The sequence below is a fragment of the Orbicella franksi genome, chromosome 7, assembly GCF_964199315.1.
Source record: "Orbicella franksi chromosome 7, jaOrbFran1.1, whole genome shotgun sequence".
Taxonomy (NCBI): Eukaryota; Metazoa; Cnidaria; class Anthozoa; order Scleractinia; family Merulinidae; genus Orbicella; species Orbicella franksi.
This window is the reverse complement of record NC_138151.1, coordinates 28,649,287-28,668,131: the sequence shown is the minus strand read 5'-3', so window position 1 is coordinate 28,668,131 and position 18,845 is coordinate 28,649,287. Positions and strand designations below refer to the sequence as shown.

Genomic DNA, 18,845 nt, shown 5'->3' with positions numbered 1-18,845 from the left:
TAGTCAAAACAGAGACCATTAATTATGGGAGAAGAATGAGTTGGTTGAAAGCAAATAAAAAAAAACACAATGTACATCCATGTCACGATATGCCAAATTTCTATAAATCACGATCAGTTTTGCCATAAAGGAAAATAAAGCCAAAAGCAACACCGATGGTTATATCGAATCTGATCAACTTGAAAACGTTATCGTAACTTTGTCAAGCGCATATGCGATACCCCCCGGGGGAGAAGGGTACTCCCTTCTATGGGCTATATAGGATAAGATACGATACGATAACTTAATTTATACACCAGTGTCACAAGGTATTGCCATCAACCTATTATGATATTCAACTAGCTACCTATCTTCCCAACTACAATAATAGAATAAAAATTAAAAAAATTAGAAACTGCTTTTCAGGGAGGCTCTCGGTTTCTGCGCCTTTAATTCAATAACATGCGGACTCTAAAATTCAAAGCTCAACCGACAAATGCGTTTTTCGCTACCGCCAATCAAATGTTCGGTGGCTCCTTCCAGCTTCCGACTACTGCCGAGCACTGTTTCGCGGTCTGAACTGTGCTCAGCGATTTACCGCGCGCTTGGCAGTAGTCGGAAGCTGGGAGGAACTGCTGAACATTTGATTGACGGTAGTGAAAAACGCATTTGTCGGTTGGGCTTTGAATTTTAGAGTCCGCATGTTATTGAAAGGCGCTGTAATGAAGTTAGTTATGTGCCGCCCCAAAAAGTATGTTTTTTGTACCGCTTTGGCCCGAAATAGGGTATCAAGATTTAAGGGTTTGGGGCCCGTTTCTTGAAAACCCCGGAAACATTTCGGGTCTGCAAAGCCATTTTTAGTTAATCAGTATTTGAACACAACGAGGTGTATACGCCTGAAACTTCTTGTATGAAGGGAACCTCTGTTCATATTAAGAATATGTGCATAAAACAGCTCTAATATCATAATGTTTGAGATTTTGCTACGACTTTTCGGATGTGAAAACTTTTCGGGACCTTCGAGAAACGGGCCCCAGGTCTTAAAAAGGTTAGGGAAAATCGCAGATTTTTTTGGTCTTGTAAGGGTTTTGGGAAGTCGGGGCCGCACACTTTCACCAACTGTTTCTGGGAGTTCCTCCCCCCGCCGCACCGAGGCCGCGACGTGGCTCAGAAGTTCTCAGTTTCCAGAAAGGTCCGCCTTTCGACGGCAAATGCATGTCAAATCAGATATGCTATGGAATTTGAGCTGGTTTCAAGGGATGCAGTTGAACTCCGCGCATATCTCGGACTCGGTTATCTCGAAAAACCTAGCCTGCGTCGCAGACGGAAATTTACCCTTAAGTAACGGTAGGTTGCGTCTGCGACGACGCAGGCCAGAAAAACCCCGCTATGCCGAACTCAAATCATTTCCGCCTTGAATATGATGTGTTTTATGTCATCTGCTATCGGCCATCTCGATCAGATCAAAGTACAGTATAGTCAAACTTCTCCACAACGGCCACCTCGCATTGGGGGAAGAAAGAAGTAGCTGGCCGTTATGGGAAGGTAGGTGTGTAATATGAAACCTGTTTATTTTCGGGGTGCAACATTTTTTGTAAGAAAAATCCCCATTTAATTAGCATATAAATGCTGCGATGAAACTACAGTCGAACCTACGGAAGTTCAATAGGGACATCCACTTATTACAAATGAGAGTTTGTTTTCCGAAAATCATGGGAGTTTGTTTATTTAATAAAATGGGAGTTTGATTTTGAAAATGTTAGTTTGTTTATTTAAAAAAAATGGAAGTTTTGTTTGTTTGTTTTTTAAAAAATGAAAGTTTTTTTTTTTAAAAAAAAAAAATATGGGAGTTTACCTTCAGTTGTCTGTCAAATATGCTCTCAATTCGGATGTTCCCATGAAAACCGGCGAGATCAGGATTAATCAAAGAGCGGCTACTTAGAGACTTGCAACCTCGTTCCCAGGGTCTCTCATCTTACCGCCCCCTGGAGCAGGGCAGAAAGATGGGAGACCCTGGAAACGAGATTTAGAGACGTGCTGACAGAGGGGAGGAAAACAGGAGTACCCGGAGAAAAACCCTCGTAGCAATGAGAGAAACAACAACAAACCCAAACCACATATGGGCCGGAATTAAATCAAAGCCACATCAGTTAGGGGGGAGGGGGCGAGGGAGCGCTCTCACCCCAGCTCCCCAGACAGATAAATCTGTCCCCTTAAAATATCAGGGGCTATTTGAGGGTCTTCTCACACCGGGTTGCTCATCTCGCGCAATCTGTGCGTAGCCACAAGGGAAGACGGCGTTTGCTACGAAACACACTGCTCTGTACCCGAAATACTCCCACAAATCAGAATTTAATTTACATATTTTGTCAAACATATTAAATGAAGGTCAATCGTATTGCGAAATGTGGCACGCAGCCAAAATGAATGCGGAATATCACACGTAATTGAACATTCAAGTTGTTCAGGTCTACAAGGTATTCGACTGTTCTGTCGCAAAGCACTATAGTTTACGAAGTAAAACATTGGTTTTGTCCTTTCTTTTTATGAGAAACATCCTCAGACGTGTAGCCACGAACTTCAACAAGCTGTAAATCCAGAGCAGATCAGTCTGAGATTTATAAGGAATATTGTTCACCTTTCTACTCAACAAGTTAACGTTACGTGTTTTGTGCATTGGAGCCGACCAGTCATGCGTCAGAAACTTCCTATACTGTTGATTACGATGTAGAGGTTAAATAAGTATGACGTTTATGGCAAATGGCAGCTGTTTGTTCAGTGTGGTTCATATTTGCACATCAACTGCGACGCGGTTTAGGAATTTCTAAATAAGTCTAATATAAGTCACGTACACACTCGGGTTAGTTTTGTGTTTGCAACACTTGGTATAGTTAGAGGGTGGCATACCCCCTTATATCGGCCATATAGGTATGTGCGGGCCCAAAGGGTATGGTTCTTTTAGCATTTTTGGCCGGTCTGAAAAAGGATATCGACTTTAAACATATGGAGTATGCTTTCCATTGCGGCTTTTCACCGAATATTTTGTTTACAGGAAACTATTTACTTCTGCATCAACATTGGCAAATTTGAAGCCCTTCTCAAACGGTTTACGCCAATGGAAGCCATTTCTAGTTAGCTGCGGTCATATATTAGAGCCATGTAGTAAATTTTTGGAGGTCTGAAATGGGATGTCGATTTTGGCTCGTCTGAAATAGGGTATGGCAAATCACAGGTCTTTGGTCTGAAATAGGGTACAGGTTTCAGTGTTGGGCCGTACACCCCAACCAAAAACTTTAACGAGTACCCTCCCCCGGGTACACTTAAAAGTAGTCAATCAAGATACGTCAAAAGTAAGAAGAGGTTTCAATTTCCCATCTCCTTTATAAAGCAGCCAGTGGAGCCAGTCTACGTGCGCTTTGCTTAAGCTGGTTTGAATGGAGTTCGTGCCCAGAATTCATGATATAAGAAAGTTCCGTTTCTTGGACATATACGTAACTTCCGCTCGCAATCACAGTCATTTAGGTCAAAGTTCCCTACTCGAAATGTGATATTTACTCTGTCCCCCGTATTCTGTCAAATACTTGGCATATACGCCTATCGTAGCTTCCACTCTCAATCATATTCCAGCTACATTTTCTCGAGGAGCCCCTAATTAAAAGAGTTGGTTTAGGAGTGTTGAAGCTTTTGGAAATTTTTAAGACTTTTCTTATTTCAAAAACAAGACCGTTGTTGCTCAACGATCGTGGAGGTAAAATAGATCGAGATCTGTTTAAGGACGAGATCGTAGATGGTGGTTTAAGGACGTCCCATGCTTTCTTAGTTAAAATAAGCCTTAATGGTTTTGCACCTCTCTGTTGATATCCACCAGGTCCTTGGAGCAGCCATGGTGAAGTTATGGTTTGTAATCGGAGCTGTCCTTGTAGTGACCGTTAGTCGCACGGGTAAGTGTGTTTGAAGCGCAGGTTTCAAATTTTAAAAGTGATCGGCTGAACTTAGATACATGTGTTATCTGTCAGCAGTACTTTTACACCGCCGTGAATTTACGCTTCTGCTGAGACCCATGAAATTACCAAGGCCTTCTTGTGAGCCGCTAGTATCAATCGCAATTTTACACTTTCATTTTAATCATATAGGGGTTTAAAGACTTTAAACGGAGCTACCGTAAATCCTCGAATTAGCGCTCGGGGCGCTTATTTAATTTTTCCCAAAACGTGGCCTGACATGATCATCTTTTTAATACATCATCTGTGCGTAAACACCAACATAAACTGTTTATTGACGTAAAAAGCTGATCCTAAAGTTTAAATCGCGGTACCGTTAGTACTTAACGTGTTCAACGTGGTCACTTAACGAGGTCACAAACTTAAACAATGTACAAATCTAATACTACATGACGAAAACTATACATCCTTTGTTGTCTCATTACTCGTCCGCAAAATCGGGGGCAGGTGAGGAGGGCGCTTATTTTAAATTTCGGCCGATAAGAGGGGCGCTTATTCGAGGGGGGGACGCTAATTCAAGGATTTACGGTAATTTATTCTTTCCTGCAGTTGCATTAATCTGAAATGAAAGTTCTAGTCAAGCATACTACAGGGTTCCTGAGGGTATGATTTTGTCTATGAACTTTCAATAAAACGCCCCAGTTCTAAAAAATTGATAAGTTGGAAGGAAATCAAATTTCAACGCTGGTAAGCTTATTTTTGGCGTATTCAACAGCTCAAAGAGATTCTTTTGCAAAAGTTGTACGAAGTAATATTTTAATGGACCAGTTTGCCTTATCTACAAGAGGACAACAACAATTCAAAGCAGAATGATGACGCTTGAATCACGTTCTGTTCTTAGTTACGAGAGGGAGGCAATATTTTACATTTTTTGACAACTGACCGCAGAAGGAAAGCTGGCCACGTAACACAGGTTTCTGTTGAAGTCATTCTATCATTTTTCAGTTCCGTTTTAAACAATTTTTATTCATTGCCAATATACTTTGCTTACTCCATTACTTGGTAGAAGGAACAGTAACACTGCCAATTCCAACACTCAAAGCCCAGCAAGGTGGAAACTACAATTTTTCATGTGAGGTAACAGGTGAAAGCTTTGTGGCCTGGGTAACACCAGCCAAACCAGCACGACCAGGAAGGCATGCTATACCAAGTGTTAGAATCCCAGCTAATCAGACAACAACTGTAAACAGGAGAAGAATTTCAGTGTCTGGAGACTACTATCAACTAACGACTGAGAACGTGATAGTGGATGATGGTGGCAAGTACATCTGTGAAGGATCAGTTAACAGTGCAGTCTTCACTCTTCAAGTTGACTGTAAGTCTACATTTGTGCCTTCGAAAAGCTTCCCAATCTATCCGATAATAAATCCTGTCCCAGTTTTGTGTTAAGAGCGCCTGACCAGTACCTGGGAGGTAATAGGTTTGAATTCTGCCAAAATGCCAAAATGCAAAAAGCCTTTAGCTCATAGACGTTACGTTCTAAACAAATGATTGTGGATTGATCGATTAAAAATTTTTAAGAATCTGATACAAAATTCTCAGAACGTGCATTTACATTGTGGTATCTAATTCTTTCAACAGTTGAAACAGGACACGTTGTTACAAAACAAGAATTGCATCTTGGTGGAAATGGAACAATAAGACTGGATGTATCTGCATATCCACCACTAACTTACAACTGGAGTAAAGACGGACAACAACTCATCTTCCCTATGGCAGGCAAAACACTTGACCCGTACACTGGCTCTATTTCCATTGACAATGTCCAAGAAAGTGATGAAGGAAACTACACGTGCACAGTGAAATATGGTACAGCAGACACTGTTAAGACTGAAGTCACAACTATAGGTAAAGTCGTCAATGACGTTTTCACCGAATGCTGTCTCGCTAGAACTGTCTATGTAACAATTAGATTATGGGCTCGAGAGAGCGAATAATCTAATTGTTTTAGTAGAATTCTAACTTAAATTTTCTTCAGGTAACCATTTTCAATTGTTTTATTACGTTGTATTTAACTTAACGCTTCAGAAAAATCGCGCGGACTGAATTGTCCTTTGGAATTTCCTGCTGTGTACGTGCGCCCATCATTTTCTAGTTTTTCAGAGCTACGTCACGAAACTGTGATTGTCCTTTTTCTAGTCTTTGCTTAGTCATCTCAGGAATTAAATTATCCATTTGTATCTAAATGTTCGTCCATAACTTCGCAGAAACGAGAAAACCTCCAACCACTGCATACTAATAGCTGATAGTATACAAGTACCTCAGCCAATCAGATTACATTATTTGCGTTAGTATACCAGTAGAATTCTACTAATTAACATTATGAGCTCAAGACTTCTATGTAGTACATGTATGAGGTGATAGTCAAATGAGGCCAAAGGCTGAATCAACTATTACTTATGCCATTCTTTGTAAATCCAGAAAATCTCCATACGAAACTTTAAAGAAACGAGAAAACATACCATGTTGCACACGACCTCCAGCCAATGCAAACTGATGGCTGGGTGTCTGCAATAGCTCAGGCAATCTGCATTATAGTACAAGTAGAATCTGAGCTCTACTAATTAACAGTTAGATTATGAGCTTGAGATTTCTATGAGGTGATAGTTGATGGGGCCGGAAGCCGAATCAACTATCACCTCATAGAAATCGACAGCGAATAATCTAATTGTTTTAGTAGAATTCTTAACAAAATTTACTTCAAATAACGGTTTCCAATTATTTCTTGACGTATTATTAAACTTTGTGCCTGAAAAAGATCACTCGGATAGTTGAATTGTCATTTAAAATTGAGTTGTGCGCGTGCGCATCAGTTTTTTCAATAATTTCAACTTTTTTATAAGTCAAGAAACCGTAAATGTCCTTCGTTTCAGACTTCTCAGGAATTTAATTATCCATTTGCATCAAATTTTCCTCCAAAACTTTGGAAAAACGGAAAAAAACCTGGCCATTTCCTAGACGACCTCCAGCCACTGCACACTAATGGCTCATAGTGTTCAAAGGTTCAGCCAATCAGAATACAGCATTTGCACTAGTGTACGTGTAGAATTCTACTAATACTTGATAGAGGTGTTTCGTAAGCCTAGAATATCACATCTAAACTTTAAGTCAATCCCTGTGCAGAGAGCACAACCACCAACATCATCTGCATAAACACAATCTAGGCTATTACTAAAACATACAAGACGCTCACAGCAAGTGGACGACACTAATGTTTACGTATTTTTCATAGAATGAATTAATTATGTTATTGGAAAGTTGCAATACATGTACATCTCCCAATTCTCAGAATAATTTGTTATTTGTTAGGTATTTACATTGTTTCTTTTTGTGTTAGGTGAGCCCAAAATACGAAAGTACCAAGGGGACCCAGTCACTCTTAGAATAACACAGGGTAACAAAGTTACATTTCACTGTGATGTCGAGTCTGGACGTCCAAAGCCAGAAATCACTTGGTATTTTGGGTGGACAGATACACTGAAAAGAGTTGACCCACTCTATGATGCAAGATTTACACATCCAACTGATGAAACATGGCTTATTACTGGAGTTGAGACAAGAGACAAAGGCAAATATAGGTGCATAGCTAAAAACAAAGCTGGAGAAGATGACCTGAGGTTTGAGATTACACATGTTGATGGTAAGTTACTAGATGTGAAACTGAATTAGTATGTCATGTTATGTGCGTGAAGTATGACCATAACACTGTATGAACATCTAACATTACTTGCTTCCACCTTTACAGTCTGCATGACTGTATTTTGACAAAGCATATTTATCTACGACCAAACAAAACTGTATGTGTATTATTGGAGGACTCAAGAGAAAAGGTTACAGCGAGGCGAGTTTTACTAATGTGCGAGCCAGCGAGCCATGCGAGTCATGCGAGTCATGAAAAATGAAAAGTGAAAAATAAAAAAATAAACAAATAAAATAAAAAATTAGTATGCATATAAGATATATCGTACCGTACTTAAAACGAGATATTTCAATACTCTGCAAAGCAAGACACTCACCTTGCTAGTACGTAACTAACTAAATAAAATAAAGCTAAAAATTAGTCAAGAGAGTAAGTAAGTTCGAGTTATACAATGGATTCCCAATTTCTCGAACCTCCCAGAGAAACGAAAAATGGTTCGAGATATATAGGGATGGGTAAATTTCTCCTAACTTTTTTTGGCTCTCTTTTGCTAATGGGACCAAAAGATTGCTTCGAATAATTGAAGGTTTAAAGAAACCGGGGTTCCAAAAAATCGGGATTCTACTGTAATTTTTAAAATTGTAGGGAAATTGTGAACAAGCTGTGAACAGCGGCAACAATAACAAGAACACAAAGAACAACAAAGAACTTCTCTGTCTCCACCGCGTTCTGAAGACTACAGAGAATGCGTGACTTCGATAGTGTTATGTAATCTATACAATATTGATGTTATCTGAACCTTGATTTATGCCAGTAGGATAAATCGTTTTACTACCAACACACATCTTCGACGGTAGTTTCCTTCGAAATTTGCTCTCCTTTCAAAAAATAATCTTCAAGATCTTAAAAAAACTAAATAAATAAATAACACGAAATAAATACAGTCACGCACTTAAATATATTCACGTTTTAGAATCACCTACGAAATTAAAACCGTCGCTACATGTAGCTAGTGTAACTCGTATCATGGATTATCAAAATACAGCGTTAGTTTAAAATACAGCGTTATTTATATATATATCTTATTAGATATTTTGGTGTGTAGTATCGCTGAATATTTTTACAAGTTGTGTCGTATTTTGTATTTTGAGTCAAAAATACAAACAACGAGTAAACATATAAAGCGTTATTTAATATTTTTTTCACGTTAAAACCGTGGCTCGCATGGCTGACACTGGGACTCGCACGACTCCCTGGCTCGCACACGAGGCAGACCCCAGCGAAGCTACATCACTTGTGGGGAAGAAATGAGTACATGAAATAAATAAACAAAACTAACAATAGGCTGATAGCGTAAATAATAATAATAGCGCACATGATCCTAAAGTTCTAAGGCGGTGTACACAATGTGTGTTGTGCTCATGACAGAAATAATACAATTATACTAACTTTCTGTTTTTCAGTTTCACCAACGATTGATCCATTGACAGACATAATAGCAAATGTTGGTGATAAAGTGGACTTGGAATGCGTTGCCGCAGGAACGCCAACTCCAACTGTGGAATGGCACTATCGTGGACGTTACTACACTGGACAAAAGGTAATCTTTAAAGAGTATCTACATAAGAAAGTTTTCATCTCTCGGCAATGATGCAGGCACAGTACCTCGTGTGTCACAGGTACAAACCACTCGCTGGAAACTAGATATAATGATGCTTGACTTCTTCTTTGCGCTATATTCAGTTTAAAGCTAATTTTTCAAGTTGTTTGTTCCTTCACAGACGTTCAAACGTGGTGAAAAGAAAGTTGCACAAATATCATTCACAAGTGTCCACTTGGTAAACACTGGAGAATACGCTTGTCAAGCAACAAATGGTGCCCTTGATGGAAACGGCGATGTTATTGAGGTTGAGAAAACAATTAACCTCTTTGTGAGATGTAAGTTTTGTGATGCACTAATTGAATTTTGTCATAACTAATGTCCGGAAAAAATTTCCATGCACACTGGCTGACAGCTTAATGGTCGATTTAAGAAGGGCTTTTGTTACTGTTAGAAATGCTAAGCTATATGTTTAAGATTATTGAAACAAATTGAGCCATTTCAGTCATTCCTCCTGTAAAATCAAGCCAACAAACTGGAGTAATACCTCATTGTCTGTGACTAGATAGCCTCATACGAAACAACTACGCAACACGCGGTAATCAAAATTGTATAAAGCAACGCTGTCTAAATACATGTAGAGATCACAAGTAAGTATTCGTATTGTAAGCATATAAATCCTTGCAGGTGTTTTCAAACAACTGAAAAAAATCCCACATTTTTCAGAAATTTATTTTGCTGTCGTTGTGATGATTTTGTTGCATACTAAATGCTTGTAAAAGTAATGCAGTATTTACAGCTATTTGTTTCATCTTTCAGCTCCACCCCAGATTAATGAGGATGCATCCCCTACACCAGTATACTCTTTTGTGGGAAACAGGAAATCTGTTGATGTCACATGTACCTTTTTTGGATACCCAGTGCCCACAGTGATCATGAGAGATGAAAATGGAACAGAGATTTCACGAGGAAATAGCACAGCATCCTATACCGTCAATGATACAACCGAAGATGACTTTGGAACGTTTAACTGTACTGCTGAGAGCCCAGATGGCATGACACAATATTTGGTGGAATTACGAAAAGCAGGTAACTGTATGAAACAGTTTTCCGTAATTGGCTGCATTCTAGGTCAAGAAGTGGTAAAATTATGACGTTATAAAATTATATCGCAGACTATAGAATTATATCGCAAACTGTTCAGTTAAAAAGAATTCTGATTGTTTTCCCAGGGCGAATTATTTTTACGAAATGTTGAACATTTATAACTAAACGGTCTCGCTCTTTTTTATTTGAAAGTTAAACTTGCAGTTAGCCAACATGTGGGCTAGAAGACTGTCAGACGTCACTCCAAAATGAGCAGGGTACTGCTTACGAGTTATGCCTTGCAGCCGGCGACTGCGCCCGCAGTCCGAGCAGCAGTCAAAAGCGAGCTGTCCTACCGAAAGGAAACGACACAATAATAGTCTTTTCCTTCGCAGCCAACGAATATAATGACAATGCTAAACTTGCTTTGGCGTCTTATTTAACTCAGGAATGATGGTTTCAATTTGACGAGGAACAACATATTTTGTTCAAAATAATACATCTATTATCCTACTTGGCGACACTCGAAGAATTAACTACAAGCAAGTTGACGGACTCTAGCGACTAATTTTGGGTGCCCAAATGAAAAGCTTTAAGGCACAAAATGTTTCACATTATCTACTTTTTACAATGTGATGTGGTTTTTGAAATTATAAATCCCTTTTCGTGAATATTCAATGGCATCTCGGTGAGAAACGGTGCCCGACTTGTTTAATACCTTTCCCGTTAACATACAGGACAGTACAGTTTTTCCCTCCTTCTGAGTCCTGATTGGTCAATTCAAAGTTTAGGCGCACCAGCCGTATGTAAGTTAGTTATTGCTAACAAATCCATTTGTTTTGAGAGCCCCCAGGGCCCCCCCGCAATGTAACTGCAAACAGGACTTGTAACGACGTCACTCTAATGTGGACGCATCCACTGGACAGCGGCGGTATGGATATTGCCAGTTATATCATTGCAATAATTTCCAATGGATACCAACTGTACACAGAAAATGTTGATGGATTTACAGTTAAACATAGCATTGGCTACAGCTTTACCCCAGATACAACATATGAAGTACGAATCAAGGCACGCAGTGAAGCTGGACCTGGGGATGAAGAGACTGTGTTTGTGACAACTTACAAGTATTGTGAGTATCTGAACTTAAACTTTGCCGCTTTATTTATTAATGAGTAAGAATACTATCAGCAGTGAGCCCAACAACACTTGTCCAAGAGATTGACAGCACAATCATTTCAAACTCTTGATTCGGACCAGGCATTACGCCGTGCATTCTCCGGGACAGAATATGATCCAGTATTGAAAAAAATTCACATACACCAATTTTCAACAGGTGCAATTGGGAAACCATCCATCACCAACACAGAAATTGAAGTTGACACTGAGTTCACAGTAACCTGGTCTGCACCACAAAACCACAGTGCTGATAATAACACTAAATACAGACTGGAATGGAGGAAGAAACCAGTAACAAATGACAGCAAGGCAGGCAGAGAGGAAAACATTAATGACACAAGTTTCAGGATCACTGGTCTGCAGCATAATACAGAGTACGAGATTAAACTTTACGCTGTTTACAGACAACGAGAGAGTGAACCGGATGTCAGGACATTCAAGACAAAACCCAAAGTTGGTAAGTGCCTATGGTGTCTTTAGACAGTACAATTTTCCACGAGTGCCGATAACCTCACGACAAATGTACGACAAGAATTGCCTCATGTCAAGTTGATGAATTGAGAACTTGAGACAGCACGCAAAAGATTTTCCTTGCCATATTTGAAGGATGACCACTACCAATGTCACTGTTATTTTTCGATTGTAGGAAAGCCCAGTGAGATTCAAAACTTACAGGCTGAAGCTACTTGTAACAGTATTGCGCTTTCATGGGAGCGACCCAAAGAAGATGGAGGCATGCCCATCAACAACTATGTTTTAAATTATGAAAGTATGACCCGTAACATTGACGGGAATAAAACATCAAATACCATCAACAATCTAAAACGAAACACTAATTACAACATCACTTTGCGAGCCAACAACATGGCCGAATGGGGCCCCTCGAGTGGTGTGGAGATAAAGACCTTGGAATACTGTAAGTTTTCAGTAGAATAACTGACCTTATTATCCAACTGCAGCGAATACCGCCCAAATAACAGTACAAATACACAGCGATATATTATACAGTTATTTGTACCGTAGAAAACCTGTTTGCCGTACAGGGCGGTGCGCGCGCGCAAAACTGTCACACTCTCCCTCTTTCATTGATAAATTTATTGACTACAGCAGTTGGATGATAAATCTCTTATTAGATGTTTTGGTGTGTAGTGTCGCTTTATATTTTTACTCGTTGTTATACGGGAAACAACTCGTAAAAATATACAGCGATACTACACACCAAAACATCTAATGAGATATTTGTATGACACACGATATAGTTGTTCAAGCTGTTTTCTACCAACAGCGAGACCAACTGGCGGGGCCCTATTAGGGGTTTTCGGGATACGGGATATTAAGCTAAAATATCTACGGGATACGGGATATTTGGGGAAACAATTAAGAGGATAAGGGATATTAAGATCAGCTAAAACGGGATATCGCGTTGGAAAATCTTTAATTTTTGCAATTGCAATCAACGAAATACGGGATATTTAGGACCAAAATTAACGGGATGTGGGATACAATTCGGTTTCCTGTTATTGTTTTCTGTTAATAAGAGACTGGAAACTGAGGAAATGAGCAAATGGGAAGGAAATTTCTGTCTTTCCATTCCGAACGAAAAAAGGGGACTACCTCTAGCGGTAGTAAATTAACCGTTCCATTTGACTTTCAAACCAAATCTCAGGATATTTGGCTAAACGGTAGGCACTCTAGAACCACTTTGCCCCACGTACTGACAGTATTGAATGAAATTACTTGAAGTTGTTTAAAGAAGCTACTTGACGGTTTGCACATCTTGAAAAGTTTAGCCTAAATTTTTTAAGTTCGTCGTTTGTAATCGGCGTCAATCTTCTCAATCTTTGACCATTCATTTTCTTTTGTGGTTTATTATTATCTCTTTGGTGTTTTTCTTTGTTAGTAAACTACAATTTCCAGGTTTCCTTCAATTTAAGGTTATTTTGTACGTGGTCCAAATACCGTGACTGAGCTCCCTTTAGATCCACAATTCATTGAGATCCATCAGCTATGAAAATAAAAACACCAAACGGAAAATTTTCTGGGTCCATTAGATTAACCGAGTTTTCAGTTTTCGCGAGCATATAATGACTGTTTTGTCTTGTCAGTCACCAGCTTGATAGCCGAAGCATTAAAGTAGCCGTCATTTTTCTCTCCAACTTCTTTGTAGGTGTACCCGGGCGACCAATCATCTACTCTCCTTCGTCCACTCTGCTAACCAAAGACAGCTTCACGCTGAAGTGGCGGCGCCCTGAGGAGACTGGGGGCGATGATGATATCACCTACACCGTGCGATACCAGGTAGTAGGAGAGAAGAATCCCAGCCTTTGGATCACTAAAACAATAACCACTAAAGACCTACAGCTAAAGATCAGCGACCTGGTTAACAAGGTCTGTTACAAGTTTGAGGTGATCGCCAAAAACAAAGGTGGAGAAAGCCTGGCTGATGAAAGACTGATCGAAACAGACTTCTCTGGAGGTATTTAAGAAACAGTGTACAGTGCCCAGGGAACTCCCTAATGAAAAGGTCGGGGAAGCTTGTCGTAAAATTTGAATTAAACCCCTAAAGGAGACTTATCTCGCGTGGTTCAAGCATTATTTCACCCCTAAAAGATACCACTTTAAAAAAACTGAATAGGCTCCATTACCAGTCACCGTTCAGAAAAGGAGTCCGCGAAAGTAGACCGGATTCAAGAGACCGGCGGTAATCAAGCCTAAAAAGCAAATAAGACCGTTTCTTTTATTAATATTTTTTCGGGTGCACCCCAAAAGATACTTAAACAGCTAAAAAAAGTGGCGTTTCGTCACCAACACCCTAAGTGAGACCAGAATTCTTGATTTATACCCCTAAACGAGACAAAGAGCATCCCAGAACTTTTCATAGGAGAATCCCTTTCCCTCCCCACCCCTCCGTACAGTGTTGAGTGGCAGCTTTAGCAGGAGGAATTTCTGAGAATAGAGACATAGACAGGGACAGACCACAGGTGATGCTGTGAACGTCTATCTCGGGTATTTGCCAGAACCTTGCCACAGTCTCTCTTTCTACACTCGTCACGAAGCTTTCTTTGGATTCAGAGGGCGAAGATTTTGCAATTAGGTATCCCAACTGAGTAATGATTGCGACTTCATTAGTTCAAGTATTCCTCTTCACAAACAACTTCTTTGTTCTTACACAGCAATTTGTTTTCTGCGCATAAGTTGCAAAGCTACGTGATCCTCTTGAGCTCTCGCACAAACGAGTTTTTAAATTCAACAAGCTTATGACGGGGAAGGTCAACGTAAGTCAGATTTAAGTTATGCTCGTCGAAAAGATGGTAAAACTGATCAGCCTTCTTTGACGTAAGTTAATCGAAGACTTGGTTTTGTAATCTTAAAAGAGATCACGAAGATTTGCAGATGCTTTAATTCTAAAATTAGCAGATTGTGCCCAGTAACAAAGAAGGAATTCCTTTGCTTCACTTTTTCTCTATGTTGTCGCCCGTGTATAGTTTCAACTTTCCGCGTGCCTCCCACAACCGTTCAAACGCAATGCTCATAGGATATTTTTTCTTTCTAATAATTGCTGCACTTTCCTCAGTAATTTTTGTTTCTTGTTTTGCAGAAGGCAGTTCACAGTCACGCTTGATATCCAGTGCCGCCCTAACAATCTTGGTTGGCGGGCTTCTTCATTTGCTCTGATGCCATGAACGTTCATAAGATGCAACTAAAGGCCCGTTTACGCTTTAAACATAAACATAGGCATAAGCATAAGCAAGTGGGGACAACACATAGGTAAAATAAATAAAATAAAAGACTTAATTTATCGTGAAAGGCCAATCAGTGATCACTGGATCACTGGTATTAACTGGCGATCAGCATTTACATATAAAATACAGCTATTCATAAAATTGTACTTTAAAAAAAAAACAAAAAAACAAGAAGATATAAGCGTGCAAGAGACTATTAGATTTTCCGGGATGGGAAAAATCTAGTGCATGCTGGAAGTAGGCTCCTAAACAGCAATGCTTAGGGTAATCCAACTGGCTTGTTTGGTTAAGATGTACAACAAAAGCAAAATAAAAATAAAAAGCCGAGACTAGGAATTTAGGTCTATTAGAAGTTTATAAAGTTCATGATACCTTCGAAGAATCTTGAACAAGGTAAATCTCCAAGGTTTTAATAAAAAAAAGTTTTAGCTAGCTGCTGGTGATTTGTTGAATAGTGGTTGTTCACTGCTGAAAACAAAAGACAATGACAGGCCTACGCGGATGAATGGTGCCGTTGCGATGCATTTAGCCACGGGGGATTCTCATATGAAAAGGTCGGGAACGGTCGTCGGAAAATTTGAATTAAACCCCTAAAGCTAAGGAGACTAATCTAGGAGTGGCTAGAGCTTTATTTAACCCCTAAAGATACCATTTAAAACGGAATGGACTCGAATATCAGCCGTTGTTCAGGAAGAGAGCGCGCTCCAGTAGACCAGACTTCAGAATTGAGCCTAAAATCAGAGAAAAGAACGAGAGCACACAAAAAGATATTTTGACAGCTTAAAATAGTGACGTCTCGTCATCAACACCCTAAGTGAAACCAGAATCTTTGATTTATATAAATAAGCGAGACGAAAAGCATCCCCGACCTTTTCATATGGGAGTTTCCCCTCCTCGTCCCCTCTCGGGATTTTAGCCTTAATTGAGATTTTCGCTCTAAAAAGTACTCTGGCTAGTCCACATAACGCTAGAGTTAGCCTGTTTACGGTTAGTTCTCAATAACAGTATTACTGGGTTTCTCTTGTTTGGCGGCGATTTCGTTCAGTTGTTATTCCCGTTAACAGTCTCAACCGCTGCGACGTTTAGAAATTTAAGATGGCCCTACGCACTCTAGTGTGTTCTGTGTTCGGAAAACTCCGCATATACTAAGAATATGTCAATGGTAAGATGGTGAAATTTCTTATCTTCCGGCTTTAGGAGGAGCCAGAATACGGTGCGATTTGCTATGGTTTCAATGGAATTCTTGCCCTCAGCAAATGACTTTTGGAACTTCCGCATTCGAAATCGGATACTCTGTCAAATACTTTGACCAATCATTGAAGATTACGATAAAACAAAAGCTGTATTATTATTACTCTCAATAGAAGCCACAGGTATCTGCCCTCGATCATTGTCAGCTGCTAAAATTTCTTTATTTTTCGAGGATTTCATCTCTTCTTTATGTAGCTTCTAATAAAACGTGCTGGACAATTGAAAAGTTGGAACGAAGTCAAATTCCTACGTTGGCCGGCAACCTTTAAATGAGGCGTATTATACGGGTTGGGGAGAGCCCTTTGCGAAAATTTGCATAAAGTAATATTATGAGGGTTCAATGCTGGTCTTGGTTGGAATTTCTGTACGAAAAGACATGTGGACCAGTTTGCCTTATTTCTAAGGGCACAACACCAAAGGCTGTACGATGAAGGGCTAGAATTCAATAGAATCATGTTGTTTTCTTAATTCAGTGAGAGAATTGTTTTTCATATTTGCTCTCTCTGCTAATTAGAGAGGCAACAGTTTATATACTTTTTTGACATAGACATAAAACAAAGTTTTACCCAAATAAAACTCGTCTGATAGAAACATTTATGTCCAAAATAATATTACAAGTAGAACAAGCATCCAAGTTCCAGAATTGAGGCAATCTTGAAGCGTTTTGGCATTTCGGCGATAGATGTCAAAGTGACTGGCCAAAACAAAAGGAAAGGAATGCGTCTAGGGTTTATAAGCACCCATTAAAATAGTTTTAGACGTAAACAAGGTGGACATGGCCGCTCGACTCACTTTCATTTGTTTGTTTTCTACTAAACGTTCTTTAAGGAAGGCAATTCTCTGAGATGAGAAGACGGACAAATCAGAAATAGTCCCGATGAAACCGTTCACTAAACAACTCGGCAATGAAGCTGTAGATTATCAATAAAAAAGCAGATAATTTCCTTTAGTCCTGGGGTTTAGGTGGATTATCTCTCTTCTATATAGGATACCTACAAGCGACCCCGGCAAGCCAGCATACCTCAGGTGTGAGTCTCACGCTTGCTTGTCGTAAACTTCAATCTCACTTTTATCGACCTATTCGACCCCCCACCCCCCACCCCCCCGAAGGGGGGAAGGGTAGTTCCTTATATGGGTGTATATGTATGCGTGGCCCTAAAGGGTATAGCTTTTAACCATTTTGGTCAGAAATAGGGTATCGATTTTGGTCATTTCGGTCTCAAATAGGGTATGGGTTTTGCACTCTAGTCTTGAATTAGGTATATGTTTTAGAAGAAATTATTTTTTAATCATTATCGATAAAGCCATGAACGAAAATCTTGACCTTGGTCGTGTGTACAAACCTCACTACGTTCGGTCTGTACTCACGACCCCGGTCAAGATTCTCCCATACAGACCTGCTGCTCGGTTAATAAGAGCTAAATAATATGCGATGGACTGTTCTGGGTATATTAACCATCAGTTTGTCTTTGCTGCACATCTTGAAGGGGCACTATCCTGACGATTTTGGCACATCTTTGGTCAAAACGGTGCTAAAATTACAACTAAATAACTTAAGACTGTTCACAGCCCTCTATTTTATTTGATCGTACTCGCGGATAGAATCGCGAGAGAACTGGACGCCAGCACAAAACGGAAGACTTGCCTGCTTCGCGCTCGCTTTTTCTTTCGCGTGCGTAAATAGAGAGGCTGTGAACTAAAATAACTTTGCTCATACAGGAATGTGTCCAAATTACCAAGTTTCATATTCAAGTAAGAGGCAACGTTGAAGTAAAAGAGACCAAATTGTTCTACGTTTTTGGAGGGTTTTCCAACACAAAGGAAGAATTTGAAAAGGCCGTCCAAGGTTTTCAAATTAGTGTCAAAAACTTGTACCTTAGGCGAGGCTCATGATAAGACCTCTTTACTAGTAGACTAAAATAATCTTCAAGATAGCTAAACGACCAGACCATTATGTTTCTCGCTGATTCTAATATCTTTTTTGAATTTGGCATTTTGGAAACATGCTTATAATAGTTCCCCTTTTACAGTTTTGTTAAACTGCTAACAATAAGTCCTTTCTCAATTGTTCTAGGGGCGGGTGTAAAACTATCATTACCTCTCGCACCTGCCAAAGTTGGAGCAACAGTGACAGTTACGTGTAATGTGACTGGTGAGACTTTCCTTGGTTGGTTCGATCCAGGTGGAAGCAAAATAACTACTTCACCATCAGCTGATATTCGAGTTGAAAGTAGTGGAAATAAACACAAGCTTAAGTTTGTTGATGTTAAAGTGTCTTACGGAAGCAATAAATACGAGTGTCGTGGAAGCAACAACAAAGAAACATTGATTGTACATGTCGCTTGTAAGTACAAAGTCTATATATA

The 18,845-nt window shown here is 39.6% G+C and overlaps 1 protein-coding gene across 4 annotated transcripts; it reads left to right on the top strand.

Annotated features, from left to right (window-relative positions):
• The first annotated feature begins 64 nt into the window (after positions 1-64).
• On the top strand, positions 65-18,547 carry LOC145493527 (neural cell adhesion molecule 1-like). 4 transcript variants are annotated; one of them, XM_081473022.1, is made up of 13 exons: positions 65-2,839; positions 3,848-3,920; positions 4,987-5,295; positions 5,562-5,828; positions 7,318-7,620; positions 9,084-9,220; positions 9,402-9,558; positions 10,040-10,309; positions 11,151-11,438; positions 11,643-11,942; positions 12,132-12,401; positions 13,653-13,961; positions 15,084-18,547. In XM_081473022.1, exons 2-13 carry the CDS (start codon positions 3,863-3,865, stop codon positions 15,158-15,160), a joined length of 2,745 nt encoding a protein of 914 aa, XP_081329148.1. In that variant the 5' UTR covers positions 65-2,839; positions 3,848-3,862; the 3' UTR covers positions 15,161-18,547. The 4 variants fall into 4 exon arrangements, with proteins under 4 accessions (XP_081329148.1, XP_081329147.1, XP_081329146.1 ...); XM_081473021.1 differs by having other exon boundaries at positions 66-3,727; XM_081473020.1 differs by lacking the exon at positions 65-2,839 and having other exon boundaries at positions 3,734-3,920.
• Positions 18,548-18,845: the final 298 nt, after the last annotated feature.